This window comes from Papio anubis, chromosome 16, assembly GCF_008728515.1.
Source record: "Papio anubis isolate 15944 chromosome 16, Panubis1.0, whole genome shotgun sequence".
In the NCBI taxonomy this organism is placed as follows: Eukaryota; Metazoa; Chordata; class Mammalia; order Primates; family Cercopithecidae; genus Papio; species Papio anubis.
Window position 1 is genome coordinate 90,864,900 of NC_044991.1, and position 18,402 is coordinate 90,883,301.

General features: G+C 58.4%; 2 protein-coding genes across 12 annotated transcripts; one reads left to right on the forward strand and one right to left on the reverse strand.

Annotated features, from left to right (window-relative positions):
• Positions 1 to 152: 152 nt before the first annotated feature.
• Positions 153 to 18,336, reverse strand: OPRL1 (opioid related nociceptin receptor 1). Of its 11 annotated transcripts, none has more exons than XM_017944621.3 (10): positions 13,568 to 13,682; positions 13,131 to 13,283; positions 12,320 to 12,369; positions 12,042 to 12,179; positions 11,568 to 11,662; positions 11,205 to 11,317; positions 7,412 to 7,584; positions 6,597 to 6,862; positions 2,638 to 2,993; positions 153 to 2,534 (listed from the first exon to the last, which is right to left on the reverse strand). In XM_017944621.3, exons 8-10 carry the CDS (start codon positions 6,827 to 6,829, stop codon positions 2,011 to 2,013), a joined length of 1,113 nt encoding a protein of 370 aa, XP_017800110.1. In that variant the 5' UTR covers positions 6,830 to 6,862; positions 7,412 to 7,584; positions 11,205 to 11,317; positions 11,568 to 11,662; positions 12,042 to 12,179; positions 12,320 to 12,369; positions 13,131 to 13,283; positions 13,568 to 13,682; the 3' UTR covers positions 153 to 2,010. The 11 variants fall into 11 exon arrangements, with proteins under 11 accessions (XP_017800110.1, XP_017800109.1, XP_021799884.1 ...); XM_017944620.3 differs by having other exon boundaries at positions 12,312 to 12,369; XM_021944192.2 differs by lacking the exons at positions 12,320 to 12,369; positions 13,131 to 13,283; positions 13,568 to 13,682 and adding exons at positions 17,590 to 17,796; positions 18,070 to 18,336.
• Positions 13,690 to 14,747, forward strand: LKAAEAR1 (LKAAEAR motif containing 1). The gene is made up of 3 exons (XM_031656924.1): positions 13,690 to 14,314; positions 14,417 to 14,539; positions 14,629 to 14,747. The coding sequence occupies exons 1-3, from the start codon at positions 13,706 to 13,708 to the stop codon at positions 14,686 to 14,688; spliced, it is 792 nt and encodes a 263-aa protein (XP_031512784.1). The 5' UTR covers positions 13,690 to 13,705; the 3' UTR covers positions 14,689 to 14,747.
• Positions 18,337 to 18,402: the final 66 nt, after the last annotated feature.

Below are 18,402 nucleotides of genomic sequence, written 5' to 3' on the forward strand. Positions count from 1 at the left end.
AGAGCCCAGCCTGTTGAGCAGCACAGGACAAGTGCAAGAACTCAGCCTAAACCCCATAGCCTCCTCCCACTCACGTGCCAATCCCAGAAAAGTCACCCAAAGGCAAATCCCCAGGTGGCAGGAGCCAGAAACACCTGTCATGAAGATACCCAGCCAGTGAGCAGGTGTTTATTAGGGTCCTTTTTCATTACCCCAGAGACAGACCCAGGGCTGGCTGCGTGCACAGGAAGTAACGATTGCCACATGCATAAATACGTGAAGATGCACATTACGTCAGCACAGAGTCACAAAACACTTAGCCTTGGCAAGAAAACACTGTAGCTAGGCAGCTCCCGTTCTCAGACTCCTGCCACAGATGTCACGGAGACAGCACGGGCCTCCCCAGGGACAGTCCCCACGGCCTAGACTCCCCAGAGCTGGAGGAGCAGCCCAGGCTCTGTGGTGAGACGGCCATCACTTCCTGTTCTTGGCAGAAGCCTAAGGTTACCTGGCCAAGGTCTTGATGGAAAAAATGAGTTTTTACAATGTTGCAGGTCTTTTAATAGTTCGTCTGTAGGAAGTGCATTTGCAAAGTCACCAACCTGCAGCTGCCATCTGTAGACCAGGAAGGGTGATTCTCTGGTTGACCACAGCAGGGCATCCCCTGAGGTACAGAGACCCCCTCCCACCCCCACAGTGTTCTCACAGCCGCTACAGCGCTTGCAGTTTGGCTCAAGCAAGCCCTGGCAAGCCCCACCCCCATGCTGGCTCTGCTGTGAAGCCATCCTCTCGTTGGGCGGCAAGTTCAGGCCCTACGCAGAGCCATCTTGAGGCTTGTAAATGAAGCAGGCGTCACCAGAGCAGGACTCCGCTGTGGCCACCGGCTTCTCCTTCCGCACAGCTTCCCCCGCAACACAGCTCCCCCAAAACACTGCACGGCCACTGACCTCCGGCTTCAAGCAAAGGAGAGGCTGTGAGGGGAGCCCTGGGAGGATGTGGAGACCCCCCGGGAGGATGTGGAGACCCCCAGAGAATCCTCTCCCACCCTGCTACAAACAGCAGTCGAGACCAGGAAAATGAGGCCTCTACTTTGTGAACAACAGGCTGCCCATGTGGTCACGCGGCGTCTTCCTCCTGAGACACCTGCCACACACCGAGAAGCAGAGCTCGGTTGACGGTCCACAGCATGACAGTTCATTGCACTGCTGGAGGGAATGGGCCAGGCCCTCCCGTGGGTCTCCTGAAGGGAAAGGGGGGTTGGACTCAGAGCCAAGCTCAGTCAGGGATGAGGCCTGCACAGTGCAGCACACAGGAAACCTTCAGAGGTGCGGCTGGCCCAGGACCAGCTCGGGGTCTGCAGCCAGGGACAGCCAGCCCACCTGGACACTCTCCTGGGGTGGCCCTGGCTGCACAGGTGGAGTCAGAACAGGCAAGTCCTCCTGGTGGCGGCTCCAAGCTCAGGGCAAGTCCCACCCCAAAGAAATGCTGCCTGTTGGACTTCCCGGGCAGCGCCAAGCCTGTCCAGCTGCCCTGAGGAGACGTCCCAGGGCTGAAGGCAGCTGGAGCCCTGCCATGCAAACAGCACACAGCATGTAGGGTGCACAGGATGACACAGCCGCTGCTCCTCCTCCGGGTGTGCCCACCCAGGGTTCTGCCAACACAGCAGCGGAGAGGCCAAGAGTCACGTGAAGCACGGGCAGGGAGGGGCACGGGCTCCAGTCGCGGCCGTCCAGCAGCACGGCAGCTGCTTCCAGGTAAGTCTTTGTGTCACCTCAGCCCTGCACCAGGCGGGCAGCTTTAGTCTGTCTGGGGCCATGGAGGTAGCCCTAATGCTCTGACCTGTCCAATGATATCACTAGGTCCTCCTCTGGGACCAAGTGTCCCTGGCCCACAGGGAAAAGCCCATCCAAGGCTCTGGATGCTCAGGGCTCAGGGTGTGTCAGCCTAGAGAGCAGTGACTTGTGTGAGCTCCGTGTTGGGCGTAGATGGGCTCTGCGGGCTGACGGGCACCATAGGCAGGTCCACGCCTAGTCACGCGGGCCGCGGTACCGTCTCAGAGGTCTTGCAGGCCAGGGCCACATCTTTGGCAATGCTGCGCACACGGTCAGACACCTGCACCTCCCGGCGCAGGGCAGAGGCACAGCAGAACTTGCGGAAGCAGGCCTTGAAGTTCTCATCCAGGAAGGCATAGAGGATGGGGTTGAGGCAGCTGTTGACGTAGCCCAGGGCCGTGCAGAAGCGCAGAATGGCCACGGCAGTCTCGCTGCCTGGCTGCACTCCCAGCCCTTGGACCAGCACAAAGACCTGGACAGGCGTCCAGCAGCCCACGAACACAGCCACCACCACCAGCACCAGCCGAGTGATGCGTCGCAGGTTCCGGTCCTTCTCCCGGGAGCCTGAGAGCAGGCGGACTCCACGGAGCCTCCGGATCATGAGGCTGTAGCAGACGGAGATGATGAGAACGGGGACGATGAAGGAGAAGAGGAAGATGCAGACGGCAAACACGGGGCCCCAGTAGTCCTGTGGGGCAGGGATCTCCACCAGGCACTCGATCTCTGCAGGGAGAGAAGTGGGGTCAGAGTGGGCCCAGGAGACGTGGAGGGCAAGTGGGGGAGCCGTGGAGAGCCTGGTGAGGGGAGGAGGGGACACCCCACTGACCTTCATCCTCGACCTGTGCCGAGCCCATGATGGCAACAGGAACACCAACAACAGAGGCCAGGGCCCAGATGGCCACATTGACAGCCTGGGCTTTGCTGGATGTGCGGACGTCGAGGGCGCGGATGGGGTGGCAGATGGCTACGTAGCGATCCACACTCATGGCAGTCAGGGTGAAGGTGCTGGTGAACATGTTGTAGTAGTCAATGGCAATGACTGTCTTGCACAGGGCATTCCCAAACGGCCAGAAGCCCAGGAGGATGTCTGTGCCCTGGAAGGGCAGCGTCAGCAGGACCAGAGTGTCTGCCAGGGCCAGGTTAAAGATGTAAATATTGGTGGCTGTCTTCATTTTGGTGTGCCTGCAGAGTAGAGGGAGAAGAAAGGCTTCACTTGGCTATGCCGGCTGGACCGGGCAGCAAAGGGCAAGGGGCTCGTCTTGGCCACCGCAAGCTACACTGGCCCTGAGTCCCTTAACATCAGAGTTCCCATGGGGGCTTGGTAAGTGACAGCTCCTGGACCCAACCTGAGACTCACTGAGTCAGTCTCAGGGGATGGAACCTGGCATCAGACATCTTCACCAGCTCTTCAAGTGACTCTACACACACAAAAGGATTCCAAGCCTTAAACACGAGTCTGCTTTACAGAGGTCAGGGCATGTAGGGTACCAGAACACACCCCAGACTCTGCACGGGAGCGAAGGGTTAGAGCCCTAAGGGAAAAAGCCTGCTCTCCTTGCTTTTGAGTCCCCTCAGAGACCCTTCACAGACTCAAATGCTGACCCTACAGTTGCCAGAGGTTTCTGAGAGCTCCGGAATCTATAAGAACATACCAAAAGGCTTCCAAGTCCACACTGCTATCTAGCAACGGAGACAGAAAATGGTGACACGGACAGGAGGGATGCTAATAAGGTATGATTGTATCCAAGCACCTGAAAAGGTGCTGGAAAGGGCTGGGAAAGTTGTTGGTGGTTAATAAATTTTTGTTAAATCAGTCAATGGTTGTAATATTTGGGGGGAGATTATGGTGGTGATGGTGGTGACGGTGATGATGGTGTCACGTGATGGTGATGACTGTGATGATGGTGGTGGCGGCGGTATTGGCAGTGGCAGCAGCACCCGAGATGACACTATTCTGTGTCAGTTTAGCTGCCTCGAGGAAATATGGGGCTCAGTTCTGCCTCTTAGAGAGGGATTATGAATAAGCACAAAGAGGCCGCAATTACAAAGAGAAAACAACAATGACGATGATTATGGCAAATACCTGTGCCAAGCTCTTGGGGGAATTTATGTCATTGAAGATTTACAAAAATGCTACTTTGATCCCCACTCTACAGAGGAAGAAACTGAGGCTTAGAGGATCTATGTTGTTTTTTTAAGGCCTTAGAGCTGGTAAAAAGCAGGGCAGGGCTCAGAACGGAGTGTTTCTGACTCCTGGGATGGTCACCCCAGCCCACTGGCTCACAACATGCTGCCTCTTGGGCCAGTGTGGCCACAGCAGCCCCTGAGCATCGCTCTCTCTGGGGACTCTGCCCAGCAACATGACCTTCCCTGCCTGCTCTAATCCAAGAAGTGCCTCTGAGAGGTTGAACCCCTCAGTGTAGAGGAGAAAGACAGTAGAGAAGCGGTAACAGCCGGAAAGGTGCTCAAGCACAGGGACTGCCCCAGGCCGCCGCACTCCTCAGCCGTGACGCGCCAGCCAGCCACGAAGGGACATGCACATCATGGAGCAACCTCCGTGGAGCCTCCCTTAGGAGTCAGCTCTGGGGAGGGGCAGCTGTTCTTCCCACTCTCTCGTCTGACCACGCATCACCTGCACACATGTGCACACACACACACGCGCGCACGCACACACACACGCACACACGCACGCACACACACATGCACACATACACACACACGCACGCGCACCCACGCGCGCACACACACGCGCGCACACACATGCACACACGCATGCGCACACACATGCACACATGCACACATACACACACACGCACACACGCATGCGCACATGCACACACACGCACACACGCACACACATATACACGGGGTTACATGGTCCACCTTGCTCACTTTCCAGATGGGAAAAACAAGGCCCAGAGGGGAACAGCTTTTCTCAGGGACACTAAGAGGACAGGGCTGGGATGGTGGCAGCTTGAACACCCCCACTACCCTGTCCTGCCTCTACCTACATAACACCTCTGGTTGGGACCCTTTGAGGTTATAAGGAGGGAACACTTGCTTTAGAGCCCTGGACACTGTCTTCAGAACTGCCTTTTTCTGGGTCCAGGCAAATATCCTGGACCAATAAGAAACCTCATTCCAGCTGTCAGTCATCTTCCTGCTAAAGCACCACCCATAACCCCCCACTGCCTGAAGAACAGAGTTCCCCCACCCGGGCCTTCAGGATCCCACCTGCTGTCCCCAGGCCCTTCAGTTCTCTCTCCTCTGGATGGATTTGGGGTCCGTCATTTCCTCTGCCCAGAAAACCCTCCCTTTCTGCTTAAGTCACCTCCATCTTCTACCTGCCCAATCCACAATCCATGTGAAGGTTTCCTTGTTCACCCCCACACCGATCCCATGCTGTGCCCATGCTGTCCTCTTTTAGGGGATCTCGATGATTTTGATGATTTTCGAGATTCATGTCTCGATGTTCTTTTTATTTATTTCGATGACGATTTTGTCTCTTTCGATGATCTCTTTTGATGATTTCTTTATTTATTCATGATCTCTTTGATGATTCTTTTATGATTTTTGATGACGATGGAAAGATCTCTTCGGTTCCCGGATTTTCGACGAAACTTCGAGGATCTCGAGATATGGATCCTTTATCTTTTCAGAAACTTCGGTATTCCTTTCGACGATTCTTTCGAGAGCCGGGATCCTTTGATTTGTTTCCTTTCTCCGGAGATTGTTCTCGCGATGATTTTGTTTCTCTTTGTATTTTAAAACTTCTTTGTTTTTATTTTGTTTTGTGATTTGTTTCGATTGTTTCGATTACCCTTTGTGATGAAATGATTGTTTCCTTTATTTGTTTCTTTATTTATCTCTCTTTATACTTTCTGATCTCTTTGTGATTGTGCTTTCTCGGAGATTTGTTCCTTTGTGATTTACTCTCGAGCCTTTATTTTGCCTTTAGATGAAATTCTTTGTGATTTTATTATTGTTTTATTACATTTGCCTTTGTGATTGTTTCTTTTATTTGTTTCTTGAGATTTTTTGTTTCTTTTGACGACCTCTTTAGATTTGTTTTATTGATTATCTCTTTGTGATGATTTTTGTTTCCTTTTTGTCTCGACCAGCCCCCACCGCCCTACCACCCGCTCCCCACCACTCGCCCCCGCCGCGACCGCCCCCACCACCAGCCCCCACCAGCCCCCACACTATCCCCTTGGCTGCCCTCCACTATCCCCCTGCACTGCTTCCCCACACTGTCCCCGCACTGCTCCCTCAACCGCAACTATCCGCTGCCCTCTCTTTGGCCCCCACAAGTTTTCTCCCATCTCTGAGCACCAACAGATCATGGGCTCAGCCACACACACCTGCCATAAGCAGGAACCCTGGAACCTGAGAAGGGGTTTCAGGACTGTCCCAGCACCAGCCCCTGCGCCTCCCTTCACCCATCTGGGGAATGGGCTGAAAAGAGCCTCTCACAGGGCCGCTGTGGGGTCTCATAAGGTCATTGAAGCAGACAGCTTGATACAGAGCCTGGTCCACAGCTCAAACCAGGGGTCGGGGTGGTGACGCCTCTACCTGGACAGAATGGGGTGGGCCAGGGCCAGCCCCTCCCCTCCCCTCCCTGGGGCCTCAGGATTGACCCTGCCTCCTGGACAGGGTCCAACAAATTGAATGGGGGAAGCAGGAAATCAACACCTGCTCAGGCCCGTCCAGAACAGCCTCCGCCTCAGCTTCCCCCTCTGCAGCTGTGTGGGACTCAGCAGACAGGAACCTCGTGGCCCAGCCTACCTGAGGATGACGTACATGACGAGGCAGTTCCCCAGGAGCCCCCCGACACACACGGCCAGGTAGAGCCCCACGATGGTGACCTTGAGCCCGAGAGGCAGGAAGGCGCTGTGACTGGCATTGAGCAGCAGATGCGGAGGCAGCAGACTGTGGTTGGGACTGAGGAGGGACAGGTTGCCCTGAAGGTGGCTGCCGTAGATAACCTCCCAAAATGGGGCGGGGAAGAGAGGCTCCATGCCACTGCCCTGCAAATCCACTCAGTGCAGCACCTGGGACAGAGCACAGACAAGTGGCTGCAGCGCCAGACACACGCCCAGCCGAGGCCTCACAACCCAGCACGTGCAGCCCAGCAGGCACGTGGACCCCCACACTGGGCAGGCACAGGCACGGAGGTACACGGGCACACACAGAACACACAGGCACACATGCACAGGCAGGGGCACATGGAGACACGAGGACACAAAGACACACATGCACCCGCAAGGACACAGTCTCGTTCGGTTTAGAGACTCTCATACAGGCTGCCTGGAGGCAGTTACACCCCAGGACACTGTCCACCCGCAGGCACTCATGAACACACAGCCACTGGGATGCAGGGACACACGTCACACACACAGACACACAGAAATGTCCAAACCTGCCCTCATGCACACGCAGGCACACAAGAGACAGACACACCCAGAAACGCCTGGGACCCAGCCTTCCTCCTGGGAGCACAGCTTCCTCCTGCTCCCCCGCCCTGCTTTGCTGCAGTCTGTCAGCAGGACCCCCACCGGACCTCCAGCTCCCACCCGACCTCCAGCGGCTCGGGTCCTTACCTCTGCAACCTCCTTGGGAGCTGGGACCACCGTGGAGACCCCCACCCTCAGCCAGCCGGCAGTCTGGCACAGGTGCAGAGCAGGGTAGAAGAGGCCCAGCCGCCACTCGCCTCAGTACAGGATCTTCTCAGCAGACGCCAGACCAGACGCAGCAGCAGAGTGAGCCCGGCAGCCTGAAGCAGAGGGGAGGAGGAGGAGGAAGAGGAGGAGGCTGCAGCTCCAGAGGGGGAGGGGCTACGCAGGCTGGAGGAGTGGGGGGGCTGCGGAAAGGTGGGTCACTGTGCCCAGGGCTGCGCCGGCCCCACACTGAAAGGGGACAGACACACAGACAGAGATGAACAAGGAGGCTCGGACCCACAGACCCCAGACAGAGACGCACACACAGCCCAGGATACATGGACAGAGATGCCCACGGGTTCACAGACACAGGAGTAGAGACACAGGACAGAGAGATACACACAAGGACACACAGACTCACACCCAGGGACGGAGTCTCAGGGAGACACACACGGAGACATGTTCACAGACTCGGACACACAAAGACACGGGGCCACGACTCACACAGAGACACAGCCTTGGACAGACTGGCCCGGACCCCGCAGTTGGGCTCCCAGCACCCCAAAATGCCCCCACCTGGCCAGCTCTTGGCAGATCAAAGCTTCATTGTAAACACACAGGCAAGATGCTTGGGTCCAGGACACGGCACTGGCCCGGCACCTACTGTGTGCTCCTGGAGCTCAGTCACCCCACTGTACCCGGCCACTGCTAGAGCATGAAGCCTCAGAGGTGTGAGGCCGCCTGTCAGAGTGTCAGAGACAGGGTTGAAACGCCAAGGGCACCTCTGACACAGCTGGGTCCCAGATCAATGCCTGAGCATCACTCCCTCAGACAGGCCCCTGGCACCCACACAGCTGAACGGTTCCTTTAGAGGTGCCTCCTTCTCAGCTCAGGGTCCCATGCCTGATCCACTGAGATGAAAGGTCACAGGTCAAGGCTGTCTGGGTGACCCCTGAGCTGAATTACCAGCTCCCACCCCGTCATGGGGTCGTACTTCCTGCACGAGCTTTGAAGGAGAACCAGACCTGTCCCCACACAGCTCAGACCCTGCTCAGAGCACCTTCTCCAAGAGTGGGGACCTGGTTGCTAGGCAACTGGCAGCAGGGTTGCTAGGATACCTGGCAAATCAGGAGAGGATGGAACAGGCAGATGCCCCAGGACCCAGCATCCCTCGCTGTCCCCCAGGACTTATCCCTGCATCTTCATGGCAACCAAGACTCAGGGACACGTGTGAAGGCACGGGGCACGTCAACAGAGACACTCAAGGGACACATGGGGACACACATTCCTGCAAACACACAAACAGATGCCCAGACAGGCATACGGGTGAACACACAGAGACATGGTTACACACTCAGAAATGCAGACACTCACAGGGATGCACAAACACATCAAACACACGGGCCACACACGTGCAAGATGACGCCAAGGTGCACACAGGCACATGGGTAGACCTAGAGTGTGCATGGACACCTTCCGGAACAGGCAGACACAGGCCAAGGCCCTCCGACACCCAGAGGACCCACACATGCACAAACACGCTCTCCAGGCAAAGCTCAAGGATGAGCCCCCTAACCTCAGGAGCCGAGAGGGAGCAGAAATCCAGGCAGGATTGGACTCCTGCAGTCCCCAGCGCCAGCTGGGCTCACCAAGGTCTGAGCAGGAGACCCTAGACCCTCCTACCCCAGCTTCCTGAGCCTGCCTCCCAGCCTGGGACCCAGCCTGGGCACTGCAGGCACTGAGGGTGGGCAGAGCTGAGGCCTTGTAAGGGAAGGACAAAGGAGCCCCACCTCATGTTCCCCGCCCAGGAACCAGTGTCAGAGGCCAGGGCAGAGCGCGGGACACAGGCACCTCATCCCTGCTACTGCAGACACCTCTCCCTCAGCATGTCTGCCTGCCACCTGGGTCACCCCCAAAACTTCCTCCCTACAGCCAGAGAGGGGGAGGATGAGGGGTTGAGATGGGGAGGAGGAGGAAAGGGAAAGGAGCGGGGAGGAAGTATGGAGAGATCAAGAGGGAGGATGGGTAAGGAAGGAGGGGAGAAGGGGGAGGAAAACACATTGGGGATAGAAGGAGGACAGGAAGAAAGGAGGGGGGATGAGGTCTGACCTAGCTCCCTGACTCCCACCTCTTTTGACCCCAAGCCTTCTCACCCAGCAATAGCAACCAGCCACCTGCACCCCCACCAAGGCAGCTCCCAGCACTGCCTTGCCTGGCCTTTCAGGAGTCAACAGAGACCTCAACTCCGTTTGTGGGAGCCGTTCAGTGTCCAGCAGAAGGCCGTGGCTTCCCCAGTCCAGGTGTTCACAATCTTATAATGTGTTCCCTTGAACTACCTGTGTGTTCTGTGTCATCCTGCCCTGACATGTTCATAACCACAGAACCTGGGGCAGCTCCTCCCTCCCTTGTGCCTGCTGCAAACCACCTGCACAGACCCTGACACCCTGAACAGCCTAGGCCCCCTGCACAAAACCTGCCCCCCACCCACACAGACCCTGGCCCCCTGGTACAGACCCTGCCCCCTGCATTGACCCTGTGCACCTGCCTGCACACAACCTGTTCCCCCTGCAAAGATCCTGCCCCCTTGCAAAGACGCTGGCCACTCTGCACAGATCTTGGCCACTCTGCGCAGACCCTGGCCTCCCTGCACACATCCTACCCCTTGCGCAGATCCTGACCACACCTGCAAAGATCTAGTCCCCCCGAACTCCGTCACAGACTGTGCCCCCACCCCACACAGATGCTATCCCCCTGCATAGATCTTGGTCCCTCTGTACAGATCCTGCTCTCCCTGGACAGGTCCTGTCTCCCCACTCCCTTGAACAGACACTGACTCCCAATGTAGATCCTACCCACTGCACAGATCCTGGCCCCGCTGCAAAGATTCTGCACCCTGCACAGGTTCTGTCACCTCCTAAAAGTCCTCACTGCAGAGACTCTTGCCCCCATGCAGAGATCCTGGCCTCGATGCACAATCCTGGCCCCTTGCATGGATCCTGCCCCACCCCAGCCAGCTGCAGTCCTACCTCCTCCAAGAAGCCCCAGGACCCCCAGCCCTCGGAACTTTCCTAACTTGGCCATGATTCAGTAATACGGCTGCTAGGCTAGGCCTGTGAGCTCTGATCTCAGCAGGCATCCTCTGAAAGCATGGTCAACGGACCCCGCAGAGACCCACAGGAGACAGGTGCCTGGCCCCTCAGAGGCACAGTCTTAGAGGAAAGGACAGGCCTGGTCACCTGGCCAGGGGAGTGGCCAGGTGTGACACTGACTATGCTCCCTGGGGTTGGCAGGGGTCCAGCCCCAGACCCAGAAAGGCTCCCACAGAGGAGAGCTGGTGGTGCAGATGAAACGGTCCAGGTTTCTCTAGACCCCGAACAGAGACCTGCCCTCCTCCAACCTGCCAAGGATGGGGTGGTCTCTCCAGAAGGGGGAAGGTAGAATCAGGGTCCTATATGGAACATATACGTCATGCAAGAGATAGCAAGAGACATATGTTATATGAGGGAGCAAGACAACCTCAAACACACATGTCCTAAGCAGGCAAAACAACAGGCGAGCATACTAGGGATAGCCCAAGACATGATACAGTGACACATGAATGACAGCACAGAACTTGCGTCCACGAATTACGGTCAAAGCCTGACACAGGCTGCTCTTGGAGCTCCTGGGTATTTGGGCAGGCCTAGGTTCCGGGTGAGATTCACACCTACTCACCAGGCAGATACACACACCTCACCTTCATCCAGTGACTCAGAATCAAACGGCAGCTGGAGCACTGTCCTTCGTCCTCACCACTCCCATCCGCAGGGCAGGCACAGTCTACCCCCTCCTTCCACAGGTTCACCTGGGCTGGCCAAGTACAAGAATCAAAGCAGAGGGTCTGGCAGCCCCACACAGAGCAGCCATCCCGTGGGGAAGCCAGTCACCAGGCCATACATTTGTACTATTTAAAAAGTGAAAGAATTTTAACAATTCTGAGTTTCATCAGAATAAATTACTTTGTGATCTTAACTTTACAAAATTTATATACAATGACAAAAAAATTGAGTTGTAGCTTCTCAATATAATGTTAAACTTTGTAGTCATTAATAAAGCTTACTAATTTGACTTGAAGGTTCATTGTCAGGCCTTGGCAGGAATAAACATGCTTTTAGATCTCAGCATTTCCGTTAGCCCTTGAAAAACACGTGAATCCTGGGGACGGAAACAGATGGGAGGTGTCGGCCTGCTGGGTCCCTCACAGTTCCTGGACCCCAAACACACAGAGAACGCCTCCCTCCCTGAAGAACTGCAAATGTGTGGAGAAACGGCAGGGGTGAGGAATGTGAGACAGGTAGGTCCCGGGAGAACCTGCTGGGAATTATGGACTAGGGGGTGTCAAGGTTTTCCAGTCCTATTAAAACAGAAGAAGGTTACAAGCCCCTTTGTGCAGAACAGAAGAACATTCCCTTACTCCCAGCATTAACTCCCCCACAAACACCAAGAGCCAGAAAGTGTCCCACCCATGTGTCCCCCTGGCCCGGACCCAGGGAAGCTGAGAGGATGGCCCAGGTCCCTGTCTCAAAGGACTCACCCCTATGGGAGGACAAAGGCTGCCCGGAGGAAACAGCTGCTGGGTGAGCATCCCTACGCAGTCACTGCTACTTCCAGAAACCAAGGACCTTCTTCAAGCCAGGCTGGTGCTGCAGCCCAGGCAGGACCCCAAAGGCACCTGCAGGAGGGGAGGGAACAGCACCAGGAAGGGCCTTCTGGGGAGCAGTAAAAGCTTGAGGGCTGGAAGGATGGGCCTAGCCACAGGATGGGGTGCCGGCTCGGGGTCATAGGGCTGAATGTCAAAGTTTACCCTCTTACTGAGAGGTCGGGGCGGTCTCCCGAAAGCAATGGGAACACCCAACAGCCTCCTGCAAAAAGGCCGGAGCCTCAGCTAAGACCCTGCTTCTCAGCTAGGACAGCCCGACTCCCAGACTCCCAGGTTCCCAACTCCCAGCAAGGTGCCCCAGCGGCAGGTCTGTGAATGTAGAGAGAGTACAGACGTCTCATGGAAGTAACAGATACGTAACAGACTGGGCTTTATGCACTAATCTTTGCCTAATTTAAAGTGTGGAATAAGCACGTGAAATTAGTAAATTCTAGAACACACTTATGAAGAAATTATAAAATGATTAGTTAATTGAGAATTAGTTACAAAATAAAGAAATGCACAAATAGATTTCCAAAATCTAGTACCTAGGACCCAAGATCCCAAGACACAGGGTTCAGCAAAACCCAGCTCTGGTCCTGGGGGACACCTGGACCCCTGAGACCCCAAACTTGCCCTAGAAGAGGTGAGGGGTCCTGAGTTCTGCCCCATTATCCCTTTCTGTGAACACCAGTGGCTGGGGCCAGGGCCCCCTGGCCATCAGAAAGGAATGGGCCTGAACCACAAAGGTCTCCTCATGGCCGAGGGCCCCACCCACAAAACTAACCCCAAAGACCCCTCAAGCCAGGAACCTGGGCCCACAACCCCTAGGATGGCGCGTCTGCCGCCGCCTGGAAAGGACGCTCACCCAAGCTGGAGAAGCCGGCTCTATGCCTCTATGCCCCGATGGCCCCTATGAGGAGGCTCTAACTCAGGGCCCTCCGGAGGGGACCCCGCCCCCCGCCACGACCCGACCCGTCCCACCTGGTCGAGGGAGGGGCAGGACTCCAGTTGCTGGGCAACCGCGTCAACAAGCCCCAGAGAGTCTGGGCTACGCGGAGGTTCCACCGACCGGAGAAGGCAGCAAGTAGGAGGTGCGGGGACCAAGAGGTGGGGACTAGGCCTCGGCTGCTGGAGCTAAGGAGGGGCGGGGGCGTTAGCAGCCGCTGGGGCTGGCAGTGGCTCTGCTTCTGGCACAGCGAGCCCGGCCCTGGCTGGACAAGGTGGCAGATGTAGGCTGGGGCCAGGAAGCAAGGAGCCAGCTGGACTTTTGGACCCTCCCTCCTCTGTCACCTGCCCCCTAGGCTCTGCTCCCCACAACCATCTAGGCCCCGAACGGGAAGAGCCAACTGTCTGGTGGGAGACCCTGACTGTCGGGGACCACAGACATAGGGGCACAACGAAGGTCCCCCAGGCGTCACCTAGAGGTCTCCATGTGGGGGGTGGTCTCGGCAGTTTCTCAATTCCAACAGCACAGTCTGTAGGGTAGGAAAGATACTTCCTACAACTGAGTTGATCAGAAAGTTCTAGTTGACTGCAGGACTGAGCAGGATCAGCCGATGGCAGAGCTGCTGGGGACGTGCGCTCGGGAGAGGGAGAGCGCCTGGGCAAAGCTCAGAGGCTGGGGGTGCGGGACTCAAAACCCACTGCGGAGAGCCCAGCGGGCGGGAGCTGGGGCGCACGGTGGGGCCCTGCCGAGGGCGGGAGGGGCCCGGTGCCAGCCCCGGTTCCGACGGGACGCCCTCTTCCCCCCGCAGCGCGGGAGGATGCCGCCGCCAGCGAAGGAGGGCGGGCGCAAGGAACCGCGGGAGCGAAGCGGCAAGAGCGCGCCAGGCGCGGCGCGGGGTGAGGGGCGCGCCAAGTGGGCGCCCGCGACAGAGCCCCCCAAGCCGGGCTGGGCCCTGACGCCGCAGGGGCTGGCGGCCATGCTCCCTGCGCAGCGTCACCGCCATCTGCTCTTCGGCGACCTGCTGGACGACGTGGGCGCGGCGGCCTCCACCTTCCCGTGCGCGTCGGTGGAGCCGGGGTACCGCATGCCCGACCCGCGCACGTGGACGCAGTCGCTGGAGCTGCCCGCTGAGCGCCAGAACCGGCTCCTCGGCGTCCTCAAGGCGGCGGAGGCCCGCGGGCGAGTCCGCGCCCTGCGGCTGCGCTACACCCGCATGCGGGTGAGGCGAGGCGGGGGGCAGGAGTGAGGAGGGGGCGCCCCCGGAGCGTGGAGCCGGGCGGGGCGGGGCGGGGCGCGCGCTCAGCGACCCCGGGCCCGGCAGGCCGAGGAGATCGCGCTGCTCATCCAGCGGCAGAAGTCCGCGCGCGCCGCCATCCGGCTGGAGCTGTTCCTGCCGCCGCAGCTGAAGCCCACGCGGATCCCGGACCCCCTGGACCGCCAAGAGGTGCCGACAAGCCCCGGTAGGGGCGGGAAGGGGAGAGGGGGCCCCGCCCGCCTCCGCACACGCCGGGCCCCAGCCTCTCCTCCCGGCAGCGGAGGCGCGTGGAGACCATCCTGGAGGAGAACGTGGATGGCAGCATCTTCCCGCGGTGACGGCGACCCAAAGTGTGCGACGCGCCGCAGCCTCCCACATAAAGTTATAATTCACCGAAGGCGCTCTGGTCTTTCTGCTGCCGCTCCCCAGGATCCCCGAGGGAAGCGGGGAGTATGGACGCTGCCTCTCCCATGCACCTCACAGACATCAGGGTACAGAGAGTGGGGCCTCTCCCAAAAAAGTGGGGAGACGCAAGTGGGTGAGTGTGAAAGTAACAGGTCAGGGACACGCCTACCCCTAATCCCGACCTGCCCCCATTGGCAACCAGGCGTTCTGTGGGTTAATGGGAGGCCCCCAGTCTTGGGGAGGACGGAGAAAGAGCCTGTTTCAGCAAGTCACACCCCCAGAAGCAAAGGTAGCCTCAGCTGCAGTGGTCCCGAGTGCAGGTCATCCCGCCAGGGGGCCGGGGGAGGGCTGTGCTGTGGGCAGCGGAAGTGACCTAAGCTGGCCTTTGAAGAGGCACCAGCTGTGCCCAGAGGACCAAGAGACTGGGAAAGGGGAACCCCTGCTGCCCCCAGACAAAAAACCCACCCCGTGGCCTTCCTTTCCATCCTGAATAGCCTCCTGTGACCCCCTTAATGCCCCATGCCAGACACCCACCCCCCCACACACCCCCACATCCCCCACACACCCCCACATCCCCCCCACACACCCCCACACCCCCCCCACACACCCACCCCCCCACACACCCCCACATCCCCCCCACACACCCCCACATCCCCCACACACACAAAATTGCGTACCGGATCACTGGCGTGAAAATTTGCCGGATCTTTCGTGGCCATACCAGCGTACTGGATCCTTTAAAATTAAATACGTAATTACCGCTGGCGTGGATCTGCGTATTGCTGGCCTGGATCTGGCAGCCCAGCGGTGTGCCGTAATCCGCCCTGGTTGGCGCCGCGCCCTCAGGATGGCCAGCAGCCATGCATTATTACGCTGGCTCACGGGCAGGAAAGGAAACCACCCCTGTCCCATTCTGACAAACAGGCCCACGGCCTACAAAATCCCTGAACTCTGAAAGCCCCGAGGTTTCTGGGCAGACCTTACTTTTCTCCCTGACATGAGCTCTTTGCAGAACCTGGGGCTTCCCTAGGCCCTGCTTCCTTTTCCTCCCTCCCAGCCCCCTGCCCAGCAGGCTGCACAGAAGCGGGAACTACAGGAACTCAGACAAACCCCTCCTCCTGGCAGGGGGCTCCAGCTGACTGCCTGAAGCCAAGAGCAGATCTGGAAGGAGGGGCAGAGGTCAGAACTGGGGTCCAGAAGGGTAGCTCAATGGCAGCCAGTGTCTCTCCCCAACCGTGGCCAGGGGGTGGAGCCCTGTGCACTCGCCCCTCAGCCAGCCCTTCTCCCCAGGCACCGGGCACTTTACTCTTTCTGGGCTGTTGCTGCCCTTGGCCTTGACCCAAGCCCAGACTGTATACACAGCTCAGAAGTCAGCTGACAAGGGGGGGACAGAGAGATGGCAGGAGGGGTTTCAGGAAGGTTAGGATAGAGAGGGAGGCCAGGGAGAAGGGGCTTGAGCAGGAGCAGACAGACAAGGAAGGGAGGCAGTCTCTGTCCAGGAGTGGCAGTCACTCACACCCTGATGTACTTGTGACATGTGATGACAGCCAGCCCTGGTGTCCTCTGGCCAAACTCCCTGCAGCCTGGACCTCAGGATTCTGTGTCTTGGGGATTGACTGAGTACCTAGAATGAGTTCATCTACTGGGACAATCACGTATTATTTCATCATTTCTCTGAGACTCTGTTTCATCTTGAAGAAGGGTCTTGGTGCCCCACAGCAGCAAGTGCTCTGAAGGGGATGGGTCACTCTGCATCAGACAGGCAAGAGGGAAGAGGGGCAGAGACAGGCCCAGCAGGCCCAGCACCCAGAGAAGGCCAGCAAGACAGTGACCTCAGTGACTGCACCAGGGTCAGGCTGGTACTCAAGCCCTTTGATCCCCATGGAAAGCGGGGCCTCGATGTGCAAAGGAGGCTGGGGAATGGGGCCCAGGACGTTTCTGCATGGCCTGGAGGGATGCCTGCCTGTAGAAAGCTCTATGGGAAGGAAGGCATGTGGTCCAAAGCCCAATATATTGAGGGCTGTGAGGGGGCAGAGGGTCCTGGGTTCAAATCCCACCTCCACCATCAACTGCCCAGCTCACCTGACTCCATCCATGGACTTCAGGGATGCTCTGTGCCGAGGGGCAGAAGCCAGGGGAGTGGAGAGCAGGCCCAAGGGGCCAGAGGAGATGGGGGAATGATTGGGGAGTTGTAGAGTGACCCGAGGGGGCAGGGAGGGCACTGACCTTCACCCACTGCCAACTGCCCACACCTGCATTTTCCCACAGCGGAGACAACAGGCGGGCTCAGCGGGGTCAGGTGGTTGTGTGTGGCCTGGACCAGGTGCTGGCCCATCTTCATTGAGCTTCCCTGACCTCACCTGTGCCCACCTCTCAGGAGTGTTATTTGGGCTGAATAAGCAGCAGCCTGCCTCCTTTGTCCCTATGGACTTCCGGGCCCCTGCCTTTGCTTGCCTGGCCTGATAACATGGCAGTCACAGGGTTCTGCAGTCAAGTCGGCCAGGCCTCTGGGTACAGCTTCGAGAGGCAGTCTGTCCTCCAGGGCCCTCTGACCTCTGACCTCCCCCTTCAGGCCCTCACCCCCCTCAGCAGCGCAACACCCTCCCCTCTCAGCCCTCCCGCCTCTCACTCAGGCCTTCCCTGCCTGCTCCCCACAACTCACTCTACGCCCCTAGCATCAGATCCAGGCCCATCTATGTTGCTGGCTTCTGGTCCCACTGCCTGGCCCACAGGGGCACCCAGATACTGATACTTGTCCATTGAATGAGGAACACAAGTAAAATCTCCCTTTTCACCCCTCAAAGTTCTGTGAAGGTGTAAGGTGTGCACCTGACCTGTGCAATTGGAAGGCATTTGATGAACAGGACCCCGACACTGGGAGCTACCCGGGTCGAGTGCTTGTGCTGGGTAGGACAGGAGCTGCACACAGCTGGGCCCGGGGAGGGGCGGGGGGCACAGATGCTCTGCAGACACTTCCGGAGCAGGGTCAGGACCACGGACACTGGGCCAAAGCATGCTGCGATGAGAAGCCTGACCCACATCTGTACCGAGTCGTAAAGGATGAGAAGAGTCAGCCAAAGGGACAGGGCGTTCATGGCAAAGGGGACAGTGTGGCTTTAAGCTGTAGGACATCTTGGGACACACGGGTCAGCAGGGACTCTGCCAGGCCCCGCAGGAGACATGCGGCATGACTCCGGATGCACGAACCCGCACCCCCAGTTCTCCCCAGCCCCGCAGCACAGGAATCTCCCCCTTCCTTGGGAACCCCCCACAGCACGACAGGCTCTTAACCCAGTTTTACAGACGAAGCTCACGGAGGCGAGGGGTGGGCCGGGCTGGCGTGCCCGCCGATCGGTCCTTTCCAGCAGCCGCCTCTTTCCCAAGCAGGGCAAGCAGCATACGGGGTGTCGTGCAAGTCCCACACGGACAGCAAGGCAGGAACGGCCCCGCCGAGCAGAGTCGGGGCCACGGCCACACCCCCATCTACTACCGTGCAGCTCCGTCGGCCCGGGGGCCAGGGCTCCACTGCGAGCACCTCAACCCTCCGGGCCACCCCCAAGCGACTGTGGGGGCCGAGCGCGGGCGGGGCGGGTGGGGTGTGGAGCCGGCCGAGCGCGGGGCGGGGCGGGGCGCGGCGGGCGGGGCGG